A 16,608-nucleotide genomic window follows, 5' to 3' on the forward strand; every position below is an offset into this window, starting at 1 on the left:
CTCTCTAGAGCAAAAAAAACAAACAAACCCCACCCCCCAAAAAAACCCCAGAATCCCATGTTAGATTCCTATCTAACATCGCGTAGAAAGATTGAGTTTTTACGGATTAAACACCAAAATATGAAAGGTAAAACTATAAAACTATGATTATGCCTTTGACTTGGGCAAGTCTCTTCTAATCCTCAGTTTCCTCTTGTTGTCATTGTAAGCTGTGTAAGTGAAATTCCAATGAGAACTAGTAATAATCACTCTTTTAACAGGGAAATTGAAGCCACAGAGGGACACCACTAGCCTAATGTATCATTTCCACGTTGGAACTCAGGGTTCCTGAGTCCAGCTCTCTACTTGTGCACTGTTCCATTACACAAACAGTTATTCTCCCCTTTGTCTGCCTTTGGGCCCATAGTTTGATGTCACAGAACTGCCCCGACCTCACCCCACCCCTTAGGAGGCCCCGCCTCCTCACGCAGCTCCACCCCGTCCTACATTTGCCAAGCCCCGCCCCCAGCCCGTCCCCAATCTCGGCTCCAGTGCGTCCCGCCCCACCTCTTTTCCGGCCCCGCCCTCCTGGATGCCATGGCAACGAGTCCGCGCCCCGCGCACTGCTGCTTCTCCGGCCGGACCCAGGCTGGACCGCGGGCCCCGGCCTGGGGGCCACAGCTGCCACCGCAGCCGCCACCTCGTTTCCTCCCTGTCCCCGCTCCGCCGCGCGTCTCCTCGCTTCACTCGGGCCCACGGCCGGGGTCCCTCCCCGCCGCCCCACCCTGCGCGGATGCCGAAGGTGAAGGCTCTGCAATGCGCCCTAGCGCTGGAGATCCGCTCTGTGAGTACAGGTCATGCTCCCAGCCCCAGCTGCCTGGTGTCAGTGAGTCCCCGGAATTTACTCGGGGCGCTTCTTCTGTTTAACTCAGAGAGCCCTCCAAACATCCGTCACCCTCCAAATCATTCTTAGGTAACCTAGACCCATTGTCACCTCGGTCATCCCCGCTTGAGGTCTCAAACGCTTGAGGTCCCTCCCACTCGGAGAGGCTTGAGCCCCTCCTCAGCTCTCCTGGCTTCGTCCCAACTTCCACTTGCGGTTCCTTCTAATCTTTTCCAAACCGCTTCAGAGATCCTCTCCCCACCCCTAACTTTCCAGGGAGTTATTTTGGGAGGTGGGCTTCTCTTTAAGTTCCTCTTTTCTGCTCCTCTTGGAGTATTATTGGCCCGCTTCGCTCCATTCTGTGGAGCCGGGGCGGGCGGGGCACGGGGGACGCGGGTAGGATAGGGAGCATTTCTTCCCAAATCACTGCAGGCAGACTTTATAAAATTTCTAACCTTCTGATTGGTGACCTTTTATTCTCAGTGGAAAAAGTCGAACTCCCACACCCAGCAACTGAAGCGTGTCCTCATTCCACAAAAAATCCACCTTGCCATCACCCTCTCCCTTCCTGGAGCCAATCCCTCAGAAATAATTTCAGGCCCCTCCAAGCCTCCAACGCCCCCGACGATGAGAGGTGCCCCTAATCCTTCCTGTTACCCTAAGAAAGGCGTCAGCTTTTAGAGAGAAACTGCTCAGTCTCTGAACTCCTCCTGGAGCACCTTTGACCCCATCCAGGCTCTCCGGACTTGCTGAGCAGGCTCCTTTCCCCGAAACTGCTGTGTAAATCCAGTGCAGGCAGAGGGGACGGGGACTTCTTCATGCCACGAGAGAACTTTCTTCCCCTTAATTCTTTAGAGAACCCCCTCATTCTCCTCTTCAGATGAGCCTCCAGCTTCTCTTCCAGAGGAAATCTCCAAAGAGCTTTTCCCATACCCCCATTTTAGATCTGCAAGCAGTTTGGAACCAATTTTTTTTCTTCAGTTCCTTTTCTCTCCCCGCACCTCTCTAAGCCTTATCTTTCAATTCAGTCTTTGCTCTCCCATCAAAACCGGGGGTTAAGGGTGGGGAGGGTACTTAAATTTGCAACAGTGCTCCACTGAGTGCTGCACCGAGCAGCCGTCTCACTTCCTGCACACCCTGCGGGAAGGCTTCTCTTTCCAGTTAGCCCCACCCCTTCGGCGTCCCCCCTTCCCTCCTCACAGTAGAATGAGGCTGCTGCAGCACAGTCCCGGAAACCTCCAAGTAAGTCACAAGACTACTTGAGGTCTTTTGTTAAGTCTTAAAAGAAGGAAGGCTGGTTAGGGCAGAGTGTGAAGCAAGCGTGGAGGAGATCCAAGTTTGTCTTTAAGCCAGCAGAGATTTTTCTCTCTGCGCTGTTGGAAACGATATCCCTAGCTTCAGATGTTTTCCTTCCACAGTTGGCAAATTATCTGGAAAGTAAGATTAGCTCAGCAAAAGAATACATGAAGGTTCCTGAACCGCTCCTCCTGGGCCGTTAGTAAAAATCAGCGGACCTGGCTACTGGCTGCTGCTTTGTCCCAGCCAACCAATGGGGTTTTGCAGCCTGTTGAGTGCAGCCGCCTGACAGGCCGCAGCTGCTTCCCGTCCTTGGCCCACGCGGACTTTGAGAGAGGAAGTGCTCTGCTGTCCTGTACCTGGTGACTGCCTAAAGGAGTCTGAGAAACGCATTTTATTTCAGTCTTCTTTCTTCTCAGTATTAACCGCACTACAGAAAGTGAATGGCTGTACAATGGAGTTTTGCTCTTCATGGAAGCTTTAGAAATTAATTATGCAGGTGGAAGCGTTCCTGTTTACATTTCTTTTCACCAAATGATTGAGTCACAGGACTTTACATTTTTAAGAAATCTTAGCTGTCATTGCATTTATTAGTTTTTACAGGTGAGAAAATCATTGAGGCATAGCATGACTATTTTCTAGGGTTGCACAACTTTTAAGGGGCATGTCTGCAACACTACGTTAAGTTTCCTGACCAGCACAAACCCTGTTAAATGGCTCTGATAGTCAGAAGTAGCAAAAAAGACTAGTAATAACTCTACAAGTTTAACAAGTTTAGTTAATTTGGCTTTGATTGAATAGCAGAATTGGGTGACCATAGATATTAATATCTTCTTTTCAATTTAGGTTTTTCTTCTCAGTTTTATTTCTTGCATTTATATGGCATAAAAGTTAAAGCTATATAAAATGATATATTCAGCCGTGGCTGGTGTAGCTCAGTGGATTGAGCACAGGCCTGCGAACCAGAGGATCACTGTTCCGTTCCCAGTCAGGGCACATGTCTGGGTTGCAGGCCGGTTCCCTGCAGGCCAATTCCCAGTAGGGGACCCACCAAAGGCAACCATACACTGATGTTTCTCTCCCTCTCTCTTTTCCCCTCTAAAGATAAATAAATAAAATAAAATCTTAAAAATAAGATATATTCAGAAAAATCTCAGTGCTGGCCTTGTTCAAACCTATTTCCTATGTATACTTGTCTGCTATTGGTAACTTTTTATTCATTTTTTATTTACTTTTCTGGTATTTTGTAATATAATTAAATAGGTATACATACATGTACAATAAACTCCTCCATATTCTTTTTACTTTTGCTTCTTGGACAATTGATAGTATATTACATAAGCTGTTCTGCACTTTGCTTTTTTTCATTTAATATACCCAGAGGATCATTCTCTGTCCATAAAAGATGGTTCTTTCTCTTCCCTCAACTTTTTATCAACATTTTCAAACACACTGAGTAGTTGGAAGGATACTACAATTAATTTGATTTACTTGTACATATGTATATGCCTATATATAAAATACATATTTTTGTTGAAAATTTTCAGGTGAATTATTGATATCATGATAGTCCACTCCTTAATACTTAAGTATACACCTTCTAAAAATAAAGGCCATATTTCTACATAACCACAAAACCATTATCACACAACTCAGGACTTAGTGATAATTTCCTAATGTCTAGTCCCTATTCAAATTTCCCAGTTCTCTCAAAAATGAATTGTGTAGTTAAGTTTTTCAAACCTAGATCCAATCAAAGTTTATATATTGCATTTCCTCTTCAGGTCTTTTTAGTCCATTTTAATATAGAGCGGTTACACTTTTTCATTCTCCTGATATTTCCTTTTTCCCCCCTCAATGAATTTAGATAAATTCATACATGTGTGCAACCATTACTCTTGTGAAGATTCAGAACACATCGATTATCCCAGGAAGTTCCCTTGGGCCCCTTTAAACCCCATGCAGAGGGGTTACTATTCTCATTTGTCACTGTAGTTTGCTAGTACTTGAACTTCATATTAAATGGAGCCATGTAGTGTGTCATGTTTTGTGTTGGTTTCTTTTGGCCAGCATATATTTGAGATTCATCCTTGTTTGTTGCTGAATTTATCAGTGGTTCCTTTAGATTGTGGAGTAGAATTCTGTTATATACACGTACCGTGTTTATACATTCTCTTTATTGAGATTACGTGGATTGTTACCGGCTTGTGGTTGCCATTGATAAAGCTATTATAAACATCCATTTATGCAAAAATCTTTATGTAGTCATTACCTTTTGAAGAGACAGGGTTCAGATATAGAATATCTCTTGTTGTGTTATTGTTTGAATTTTTGTAGTGACATTTAATTTGTTCTTCAAATAAACTGGAAGTTAGATGTTTTATCTCTGCTTGCCTGTTGAAAGTATGGCACTCTATTTTTCTCTCCTCTCATCCCCCTCCATGTTTATTTTGCTACAGTCTTGTATTAGTGGTAATCTCAACATTTTGTGTTGCTCAGCAGAGCCATATGACTTGAGAGAAAATGTATTGCTATGAAGAAAGTGTGACTTTTCTCAATGAGACTTTGGAGAAGGATATGATGTGCCAAGTAGCTGGTTTTTAAAGAGCAGCAAAAGAATTGTATTTCCTATCCCTTACACACTTAATATTTGAAACATCTGAGGTATAAAAAAGTATTTTATTGCTTCTCTCTTTTTATTATTCACTAGTTCAGTTTTCATGACATTATTTGAGAAGATGGAAGAATTGGAAATATAACAGCAAAGCCCAAAGCCTGAGCAATGAAACTGGCCAGTTTGCTTTACCTGAATAGTGTCAATTTGGGGTTAGTTTGTGTGTATATATTTTTTTCTTTTTATTCACTTCACCTCATCACTTCCTCAAGTTATTGATAGCATAGGGACAAAAATACCTGGGTCTTTTTCGATCAGTACTCATCTGAATGTGATTCTTATCCACATTTCTATGGGTGGTGTCTGTTACGCTACAGTTGGTGGTACATTTCCCTGGAATATGTAGACTTCACAAAATACTTTATAAAATACTTCAGATTTACAGGAGAAACCCTCAAATACTGTGATTTCCTACACCCCAATTTAACAGATAGTACATTCTACATGTTTGCTGTAAATTTTGTTTTAGGGACATAAAAATGTTTTTTTTTTTAAGATTTTATTTATTTATCTTTAGAGGGGAAGGGAAGGAGAGAAGGAGAGAAATATCAATGTATGGTTGCCTCTCATGAGTCCCCTGCTGGGAACTGGCCTGCAACCCAGGCATGTGCCCTGACTGGGAATCGAACCGCGATTGTGTGGTTCGGAGGCCCGTGCTCAATCCACTGAGCTACACCAGCCAGGGCAAAATGTTTTCTTTTAAAGACATAATTTTTTGTTTTAAAGACATAAAATTAAAAAATCTAGTTAAGGCCCCTTCGTACCTCTTCCTGACCTTTCTTCCTAGATTTAAGGTAATCAATATCCTGAAGTAGGAGTGTATTATTTTCTGTACTTTTACTACATATTTGTGTCTGCTTATGTACCACCTTACTATTGTTTTGTTTAAAACTCTACACAAATGAAATCATACTCTGTGTGTCCTTCCATAAACCTGTTTTTGCACGTCACTGTTTTGAAGTCTGTTAGTTTGTTTTGCGGATCTAGCTCATTTCCTCATTTGCTCTGTAATACTCTATGTTTGGATGAGTGATTTCATTTTTATCTCCCTGTTCAGGAACTTCTAAATGCCAGAGTTTTCCTATATTTTAATAGCACGGTGTGCAGTGAGTGTACTTTGTACATATCTCTTCTTGTCCATATGTCAGTTTTTCTCCAGGTCAAGTAATATACCAAAGGAAACAATTTAGAAATTGGTTGGCTATGTTTGTTTGCCGTAGTGGCTGGGGTCCTATTGATGTTAGTTGCTACTCTGCATGACTTGAAGGTTCCATTGGATATGTAGAGGAAAACCTGTTTATAATTATTGGAGATTAAGGACTTAATTCTGTTTTATGTATAAACACAAACTATTTTTTAAAAAGTTTTTAAAATGCAGTGAATTTTTCAGAAATACAATCTCCACCTAGATTGAGGAGAGAGTGTGCTCTGTTTTGTTTGGAACTCTGCTAAGAGATCTTTTTATGAAAAATTACGTCACCAGTGGTACCACTGCTTGTGTTTGAGTTGACAATATGTGACACCCATTGTTATCCTTTTGAAGCTGTCCGTTTCATGTAGATTTTGGGTATTGATATGTCCTCTGTTGGTAACTGGTGCCAGTTCAATGACAGCAGGAGCTCCCGATTTGGGGTGTGGCGAAGGGGGAAACTATTCAGTGCAAACAGTTCATTTGTGTTAGGGCAGGGCTGTGAGAACACTACTGCCCTGAGACAGCTCTGTATTGTTTTAGCTTACTTATGAAACAGCATGGCTGTGGAACTGCGAGGGTGTGAGGCTGCCTGGAGTAAGGGAGACCTCAGCAGTGGCCCCTCTGGACAGCTCAGAGACCTGCTGGACAGCTCAGCCCTGCTTGGTTGTCTCTTCTGTGCTCTGGAGACATGGGAGAAATGAAGCCTTCTGTCTTTGAAGGAAAAGGAAAATTTGTGAGCACATTTGTGCTCTCTAAGCCAGAGGGACTCTGCCCCTGGTTTGTGAGTAGTCAGTCCTCATGCAAATGAAGAGTCCAAATCCTCACGGTTTGATTGGTCTAAAGAGCACTGTTCTGGATGAGCAGAATGGAGCTGCTCTGATTGGTGGGTAAAGATGCCAACAAAGGTATAGCTGCACAGCACTGATTGATGGGGACAGTCTCAGTCCTGCTGGTTGAAATTCAATTCCAGAAACTGCTTTAAAGTCTGCCTCAGACTGTAGAACTGCAGGCCTCTCCCTGAAGTAGTTGGTACTTTGGTGAGAGGCCCCTGTTTAGAAATTGCTACTGGGCTCTGTTTTTTTTTTTAATCAAGTTAGCCCCTAGGAGCCCTTATTGGTAGGTATTTTTTTTTCCTCAGGGCCCACAGGTACAAATATATCTTCTACCTTAGTCTTGTCTGAGCATTTACATGTAGAAATGTTTTTTGTTATATACAATTTCTGTATTTTTCTGTTTTGGCTTATTTTTTAGTTACATGTGTAGGTAAATAGTAAAATATTTGTTGTAATAGAAGCGAGTTTTGGATCTTACAGCAACCCAGTGCTCTGGGGAATAGCTTTAAAAATGGAACCATTGAGTCTTCAGGAATCGTGTTAGTTTCCTAGGTTGCTATAACAAATTCCCGTAAACTTGGTGTCCTAAAACAACTGAAATTTATTCTCTTTCATTTCTGGAGGCAGAAAGCCCAAAACAGTGGTATTGGCAGGGCAACTCTCCCTCAGAAGGCTCTGAGGGAGGAGACTGCCTGGTTCTCCTAGCTGTTGGTAGCTCCCGGTATTCTTTGGATTGTGGCTGCATAACTGCAATCTCCAATTCTAGAGGCTTCCTTTTTTGTTAATAGCCACTTCATTTCTTTGTACTTTGGGTGTGTAAGATTTTTTTTTGTTTTCTTTTTATTTTTTAAAAAAGATTTTATTGTATATTTTTAGAGACAGGGAAGGGAGGGAGAAAGAGAGGGAGAGAAATGTCAATGTGTGGTTGCTTCTCATGTGCCCCCAGCCGGGATCTGGCCTGCAACCCAGGCATGTGCCCTGATTGGGAATCAAACCAGTGACCCTTTGGTTCTCAGGCCACCGCTCAGTCCGCTGAGGCACACCAGGCAGGGCAGTTTTGTTGATTTATTGATGATAGCTATTCTGACAGGTGTGAGATGGTATGTCATTGTGGTTTTATTTTGCATTTCTCTGTTGATTACTAATGTTGAGCATCTTTTCATATTTCTATTGGCCATCTGTATGTACTCTTTGGTGAGAAGTTTCTATTCAGTTCCTTTGCCCATGTTTTAATTGGGTTGTTTGTTTTTCTGGTGTTGAATTCAGTAAATTCTTTATAAATTTTGGATATTAATCACTTATCAGATGTATTGGTGAATATGTTCTCCCATTCTGTGGGTTTTCTTTCTATGTTGTTGATGATTTGATTTGCTGTGCAAAAACTTTCTAGTTTGATGTTGTCCCATTAGCTTATTTTTGTTTGTTTGTTTCCCTTAACTGGGGATATGTATCCAATACACTATTGCTACAAGCACTGTTGGGAGATTTTGCTGCCTATGTTTTCTTCTATGATTTTTATGGTTTAGGGTGTAACACTTAGGTCTTTGATACATTTTGAATTTATTCTTGTGTGTGGTGTAAGAAGGTGGTCTAGTTTCATTTCTCTGCATGTATCTGTCCAATTTTTCCAACGCCATTTATTGAATAAACTGTCTTTAGCCCATTGTATGTTTGCTTCTTCTGTCAAATATTAATTGACTATAAAGGTGTGGGTTTATTTCTGGGCTCTCTATTCTGTTTCATTGATCTATGTGTCTGATTTTTTTTTTTTGCTAGTACCATGCTGTTTTGATTACTGTGGCCTTGTAGTATAGTTTCATATTAGCTGGCATGATTCCTCCAACTTTGTTCTTGTTTCTCAGGATCACTGTTGCTATGCAGGGCTTTTGTGGTTCCATATAAAATTTTGAAATATTTGTTCTAGTTCAGTGAAATATGTCATTGGAATGTCGATAGGAATTACAAGAATCTATAGATTGCTTTGGTAGTATGGACATTTTAATGATGCTAATTCTTCCTATCCACGAACATGGTATATGTTCCACTTTTTTGTATGTTCTTCAATTTCTTTTCTCAGTGTCTTATAATTTTCTGAGTACAGGTCTTTTACATCCTTGGTTAGGTTTATTGCCAGGTATTTTATTCTTTTTGAAGCATTTGTGAATGGATTTATCTTCTTAATTTCCCTTTCTATTCATTATTGGCATATAAAAATGCAACTGATTTCTGGATATTAATTTTGTGTCCTGCTACTTTGCTGAATTCATTTATCAGTTATAGTGGTTTCTTGGTAGCATCTGTGGGCTTTTCTATGTACAGTATTATGCCATCTACAAATGATGACAGTTTTACTTCTTTCTTTTCAGTTTGGGTGTCTTTTATTTCTTCTTCTTGTCTGATTACTGTGGCTAGGACTTCCAGTACTGTGTTGAGTAAGAGAGGTGGAAGCAGACATCCCTGTCTTGTTTCCAATTGTAAGGGTATTGCTTGTAGGTTTTGCCCATTGAGTATGATGCTGTCAGTGGATTTGTCATATATCACCTTTATTTTGTTTAGGTATCTTCCCTCTAATCTCACTTTGCTGAGAGTTTTTATCATAAATGGGTGCTAGATTTTGTCCAATGATTTTTCTGCATCTATTGATATGAGCATGTGGTTTCTATCCTTCATATTGTTTATGTGGTGAATAACACTTATTGATTTGTGAATGTTGTACCAACCTTGCATTTTCAAAGTAAATTGCACTTGATCATGGTGTATGATCTTTTTGATGCGTTGCTGTATTTGGTTTGCTAACATTTTGTTGAGGATTTTAGTGTCTATATTTATCAAGGATATTGTCCTGTGATTTTCTTTCTTTGCAGTGTCTTTACCTGGTTTTGGAATGAGGACAATGCTGGCCTTGTAAAATGAGTTTAGGAGCCTTCCCCCCTCTTGAATTTTATGAAATAGTTTGAGGAGGGGTGTTAGTTTTTCTGAGAATGTTTGGTAAAATTCACCTGTGAGACCATCTGGTCCAGGGCTTTTGTTTCTTGGGAGTTTTTTGATTACTGTTTCAATTTCACTAGGTGTAATCTGTCCATTCAGATTCTATGATTCTTCCTGATTTAGTTTTGAAGATTGTGTGTTTCTGGAAACTTATCCATTTCATCCAGGTTGCCCAATTTGTTGGCATACAGTTATTCATAATATTTTCTTTCAATCCTTTGTATTTGCTTGGTGTCTGTCAGTTGTTATTTCTCCCCTATCATTTCTGATTTATTTGAGTACCTTCTTTTTTCTTGATGAGTCTGGTTAGAGGTATGTTAATTTTGTTTATCCAAAGGACCAGCTCTTGATTTCATTGATATGTTGTATAACTTTTTAGGACTGTATTTCATTTCTTTCTGTTGTGATCTCAATTGTTTCCTTCCTTCTACTTACTCTGAGCTTTGTTTGTTGTTCTTTTTCAAGTTCCTTTAAATGTGAAATTAGATTATTTGAGATTTTTCTTGGTTTTTGAGATAGGCCTGCAATGCAGTGAATTTCCCTCCTAGGATTGCTTTCCCGGTATTCCACAAATTTTGGATTGTTGTGTCCTCACTTTCACTCTTTTCAAGGTATCTCTGATTTTTCCCTTGATCTCATTGTTGGCCCATTTATTGTTTAATATCATGTTGTTTAGCTTCCATGTTTTGCATGTTTTTCAATTTTCTTCTTGTGATTGATTTTTAGTTTCATTGCATTGTGGTCAGAGAAGATACTTGATATGTTTCAGTCTTCTTAAATTTATCAAGACTTGTTTTGTGTCCCAACGTGTGGTCTGTCCTAGAAAATGTTCCATGTGCACTTGAAAAGTATGTATAGTCTGCTGCTTTGGGGTGAAATGCTCATTTGATGGTTGCGTGTTGTTTAAGGACACTATCTCCTTATTGATTTTCTGCCTGGAATATCTATCCTCTGAAGTCAGTGGGGTGTTAAAATCCCTGACTATGACTGTATTTCAGTCCCTCTCTCCATTTATGTCCATCAAAATTTGTTTTGCATATTTAGGTGCTCCTATGTTGGGTGTGTAAATGTTTACTAGGGTTATATCCTCCTGTTGAATTGTTCCCGTTATCATCATATTGTGTCCTTCTTGGTCTCTTACTAACCTTAGTTTTAAAGTCTAATTTGCCAGAATATAAGTACTGCTACCCAGCCTTTTTTTTTCTTTTCCATTTGCATGAAGTATATTTTTCCAACCCTCTACTTCTAGTCTGTGTGTATGTTTTAGTATGAGATGGATCTCTTGAAGGCAGAAAATATATGGGTCTCATTTTCTTATCCATTCAGCTACCCTGAGTCTTTTGGTCAGAGCAATTAATCCATTAATATTTAAAGTGATTATTGATAGATACGTATTTAGTGCCATTTTATTATTAGACTATTTTCCTCTGTTTTTTTTCTCTCTTCTTCTTCTTAAAGCAAGCCCTTAATATTTGCTGCAGCACTAGTTTGGTATTAACAAACTCCTTTAGCTTTTTCTTGTCTGGGAAGCTCCTTATTTCTCCTTTGATTTTAAATGATAGCCTTGCTGGGTAAAGTGTCCTTGATTGTAGGTCCTTGTTTTTCATCACCTTGAACACCATACCCTTCTGGCCTGGAATGTTTCTGTTGAGAAATCAGATGATGGATTAATTGCTGCTCCCTTGTATGTAACTACCTGCTTTTCTCTTGTGGCTTTTAGGATCTTTTCCTTGCCTTTTAGCCTTGTCATTTTAATTGTAATATGTCTCCTTGTAGGCCTCTTTGGGTCCAACTTTTTGGGGACTCTCTGAGCTTCCTGGCCTTGTGTGTCTTTTTCCTTTATCAGATTAGGGAAGTTTTCAGTCATTATTTCTCTAAATAGGTTCTCGATTCCTTGTTCGCTTTCTTCTCCTTCTGTTATTCCGTGATGCAGATGTTATTACACTTCATGCTGTCCAAAATGTTTCTTAAGCTCTTCTCATTTTTAAAAAAATTCTTTCTTTCTTTTGCTGCTCTGCCTGGGTATTTTTTTTCTATTTTGTCTTCCAAATCACTAATTTGATCCTCTGCTTCAGCTAACCTACTGTTTATTCCTTCCAGTGTATTACATATTTCAAGTATTGCATTTTTTATTTCTGAATGGTTTTTCAGAAATATTTCAAGTATTGCATTTTTTATNTTTTCCAACCCTCTACTTTTAGTCTGTGTGTATGTTTTAGTATGAGATGGATCTCTTGGAGGCAGAAAATATATGGGTCTCATTTTCTTATCCATTCAGCTACCCTGAATCTTTTGGTCAGAGCAATTAATCCATTAATATTTAAAGTGATTATTGATAGATACGTATTTAGTGCCATTTTATTATTAGACTATTTTCCTCTGTTTTTTTCCTCTCCTTTTCTTCTTCTTAAAGCAAGCCCTTTAACATTTGCTGCAGCACTAGTTTGGCATTAACAAACTCCTTTAGCTTTTTCTTGTCTGGGAAGCTCCTTATTTCTCCTTTGATTTTAAATGATAGCCTTGCTGGGTAAATTGTCCTTGATTGTAGGTCCTTGTTTTTCATCACCTTGAACACCACACACTTCTGGCCTGGAATGTTTCTGTTGAGAAATCAGATGATGGATTAATTGGTGCTCCTTTGTATGTAACTACCTGCTTTTTTCTTGTGGCTTTTAGGATCTTTTCCTTGCCTTTAAGCCTTGTCATTTTAATTGTAATATGTCTCCTTGTAGGCCTCTTTGGGTCCAACTTTTTGGGGACTCTCTGAGCTTCCTGGCCTTGTGTGTCTTTTTCCTTTATCAGATTAGGGAAGTTTTCAGTCATTATTTCTCTAAATAGGTTCTCGATTCCTTGTTCGCTTTCTTCTCCTTCTGTTATTCCGTGATGCAGATGTTATTACACTTCATGCTGTCCAAAATGTTTCTTAAGCTCTTCTCATTTTTAAAAAAATTCTTTCTTTCTTTTGCTGCTCTGCCTGGGTATTTTTTTTCTATTTTGTCTTCCAAATCACTAATTTGATCCTCTGCTTCAGCTAACCTACTGTTTATTCCTTCCAGTGTATTACATATTTCAAGTATTGCATTTTTTATTTCTGAATGGTTTTTCAGAAATATTTCAAGTATTGCATTTTTTATTTTTTATGGTTTCTGTGTCTTTTTTTCATGCTATTGAATATCCTTATAATCATTACCCTAAACTTTCTCTCTAATAAATTGCTTGCCTCCAATTCATCTAATTCTTCTTCTGGAGAACTCTCTTGTTCTTTCATTTGGGATCTGTTTCTTGGTCTTCCCATTTTGGCTTCTGCTTTGTATTTTCTACCTTAGTTGTTAAACCAATCAGTGATATAGCCTGTATCACTGAGACCCATATATTTTCTGTATTTAAGCTGTAGTTGGCAGCCTGGTTTAAGAACCACAGGGTGGGGCAGAGTAATTCCTGCAGGCAGGGCTGTTGCTTCCCCTCAGGTTGCTGCCACTTGGAGAGAAGAGCTCTCCCTGAGTAAAATGGCTTCTGCAGTATGGGGAATGACCTAGCACAGGTATCCTGGCAGCTTTCCTGGCAGGTATCCTTTCTTTCAGTTCTTTCTCCAGAGCCACCATCCCTAGACTCTCCTCACATGTCTCTAGTCCATTCCTCCCTACCACTGCCAGAGCACAGGGTAAGTGGGTACAAATGAAAGTTTGTGTGTTGGCCCTTTAAGAGGCTCTTTGCATCTTTAGCTATCTCTGCCTCCCTAGTGCACAGAAACACTGCTGCTTTTCATAGCTGGATGTTATTTGGGTTCCTTTCCAGCTCTGGTGCTGTAGGCTGGGAGCCCAGCTTGGGTTTAGACCCCACACCTCTCAGGGGGAACCCCTTGGCCACTGAATTATCCATCTGCCACTTCAGCTGCTGCCAGTGGGAGCCCAGGCAGCCCTCTTTCGCCACCTCTGCTCTCCCGACCAGCCTCATTGTGGTGAAGTGTTTTCCTTCATCTGTCCTTGGCTATAGGTGTTCTCTTCACCTAGTGTTCAGTTGGTTATTCGGGATGATTTCTCTGTTATTTAGTTGCAATTCCACATTGGTCCTGGGAGGAGGCCAGTGGCACTTCTACTTAATCTTCTGCGACCCCTCCCCCCAGTATCATGTTAAATAGCAAGAATAATAGTAGATACACTTGTCTTTTAATTTTATTTTAAGCTATGCTTCTGTTGTTTTACCCCTAAGTATTGGATTGAATCTTATGAAATTGCTGACAGTGGACCACATTTTTAGTGCAGAGCAACAAACATAACAATTTCATATAGTTCAACCTAGTATGATATTGCTGTAGGATTTTCATTTATTGAATTAAGAAAGTTTCCTGCTGTTCCTAATTTCAGAAATATTCTGAGAATTGATATATATTGAGTGATTTTTCTCAATCTAATGAGACTGTTATATAATATGGTTTCCATATTTATAAAAAGGACACATTTTGTGATGTTGTACCTTTTCAATTCTATGATAAATTCTTTTTGGTCAGGATATTATTTTACTATATTTTGGTGGTTTTATTGGATAATATTTTATTTAGGATCTTTCATTTGTGTTCATTGATGAAATTTGTATTTATGAATCAAATACTTATTTCACTCAGTTTTATGTTTATTTTGAAACATTTCAGACAAATGAAAAGTTATAGAGTGTGTAATGAACACTCATATACCCACCTACCAGCTTAAATAACACATTACAGTAAAGGTAAAGCCTCCCGTGTATCTCCCTCCCTAAGAAATCCTCCTTCTTTCTTACCTTTTGCTAATCACTAGGATGAATTTTGTGTTACTATTCCTCTGTATTTTTCAATGTAGTTCTCATTTTAATATGTCTTTAAGTGCTGCTTAACTATCACCCTAAAAGCATTGCTAATATTGTTTTTAAATTATTTGGCTTGAAATATTTTATAATTTTTATTGTTACTTCTACTTTAGTTTATGAAATATTTAGGAGTTTGCAGATGCATAGAATTTATATGTGTGTATATACCTCCTCATACGTACACACCTACACATGTACATAATAATGTCTTTTGTGGCATTTTAATTTCATTTAACTGGGATATTGAATGAGGTTAGTATGATATTTTCTTGGTATTTTCTTTGTGTCCTAATACCCTATTATTGTGAATGTTCTCTGTTTACTTGAAAATAATATATAATTTAATTTGGATGTAGGGCTTTATCTGCTGCTCTTACCAAGTTTATTTTCTCTGAAATCTTCAACTTCATATTAAATGTTTATCTGTATAATCTCCTTCAAGTTTCATAATTATTATGTGTTTTCACTTTATCCTTGATGTATTCCAGTACACTGTGATGTATAGAACTGTGGATTCGCTTATACTTATTCCGTTTTGCACTGGGTATACGTTTTTCATCTGAGAATTAATGGATTTCTTCAATTATAGAAAATTCTTAGAAATTATATCTTTGAATATTGTTTTCTGATATTCTCTCCTTTCTTCTAACAGTACTATTAGACTTGTATGGAAACTTTTATCTATGTTCTCCATGTTTCTTAAGTGCTTTTTGTTGATGGAATATTTTTATATCTTCTTGTTCCAGAAGAATTCATCAGCATTACAGTCTTATTTACTCAGTAAGTTAATTTTCAGTCTCCTCTATTGAAATTTTTCACTTCATTGACTAAATATTCCATGATTTCTCATGTTGCACTCCATATATATATGCCAAATATTTTTACCTTTTTAAATTTTATAATTTTAATGGAGGTTTTCTCCCTAATTAGGTGAAAGATCCAAAATACTTATTTTTAAATTATTTTCAAATTGTGCAAATTAATTTTTCACTTGGAGGGAATTTATCTCATGATACCCAATATTCTTGGTTTTCTTTGTGCTCTGGGATTGCACTGAAATTATAGCCAATTTTGGGAGAATTGGTATCTTAACAATATTGAGTCTTTCCATTCATGAACCTGGTATATTTTTTTCATCTATTTAGGTATTCAGTTTCTTTCAGTGATGTTTGTAGTTTTCTTTGTTTCTTTTGCTTCTCTTTTCCTGTGTTAGTACCTTCTTTTGTCTTAACTAATTTGTGAAGTACCATTTTAATTCTATTGTTTCTCTTACAATATTTTAAAAGTTAACTTTCTTAGTGGTTGTCTTGGGGTTCACAGTTAACATCTTAATTTATCGCAATCTAATATGGATTAATAATTTAATTTCAGAAGTATGCAAAACTTCTGCTTCTATTTAGTTGCATCCCCCCTTCTTTATTGTCCTACAATTTACTTCTTTATATTTATACATAAAATAGTTTAATTGTTGCTTTATGAAATGTTATTTTGAATAAGTGGAGCAATGAGAGAAAAGACACATTAATACTTTATATTGCCTTAGTAGCTACCTTGCTGGTGTTCTTTATTTTTTCATGGGGATATGAATTACTCTCTAGTGCCCCTTCATTTCAACCTGAAAGATTCTCTTTAGTATTTCTTGTAAGGAAGTTCTGCTAGTGACAAAGTATTTGTTTTTGCTTATCTGAAAATATCTTAATTTTTATTCCTTATTAAAGGAAAAGTTGTCTAGATACTGAATTCTTGTTTGAAAGTTTTTCAGCGCTTTGAATAAGGCTTCCCATGTATCTCTGACTTGGTGTTTTTGTTGAGAAATCAGTGTCAAACCTGTTGAGAATTTCTGGTGTCTTCTGAATCATTTTCTTTTGATGCTTTCAAGATTCTCTCTTCATCTTTGTCTGGAGAATTTGATTATTTGATG

The 16,608-nt window shown here is 38.4% G+C and overlaps 1 protein-coding gene across 3 annotated transcripts in view; it reads left to right on the forward strand.

The window, feature by feature from the left end:
- The first annotated feature begins 565 nt into the window (after window positions 1–565).
- SPATA6 (spermatogenesis associated 6) overlaps window positions 566–16,608 on the forward strand; it is a 103,372-nt gene continuing 87,329 nt past the window's right edge. For 2 of the 3 annotated variants that reach the window (XM_037043325.1, XM_037043326.1), the window contains exon 1: window positions 566–823. In XM_037043325.1, coding sequence (XP_036899220.1) covers window positions 572–823 — 252 coding nt within the window. In that variant the 5' untranslated portion in view covers window positions 566–571. Of the gene's footprint in view, window positions 834–16,608 lie in introns of all 3 variants that reach the window. The other variant, XM_037043327.1, reaches the window with a different exon arrangement.

This window comes from Sturnira hondurensis, unplaced genomic scaffold (assembly GCF_014824575.4).
Source record: "Sturnira hondurensis isolate 20B ecotype Veracruz unplaced genomic scaffold, ASM1482457v3 Scaffold0004068, whole genome shotgun sequence".
Classification (NCBI taxonomy): domain Eukaryota; kingdom Metazoa; phylum Chordata; class Mammalia; order Chiroptera; family Phyllostomidae; genus Sturnira; species Sturnira hondurensis.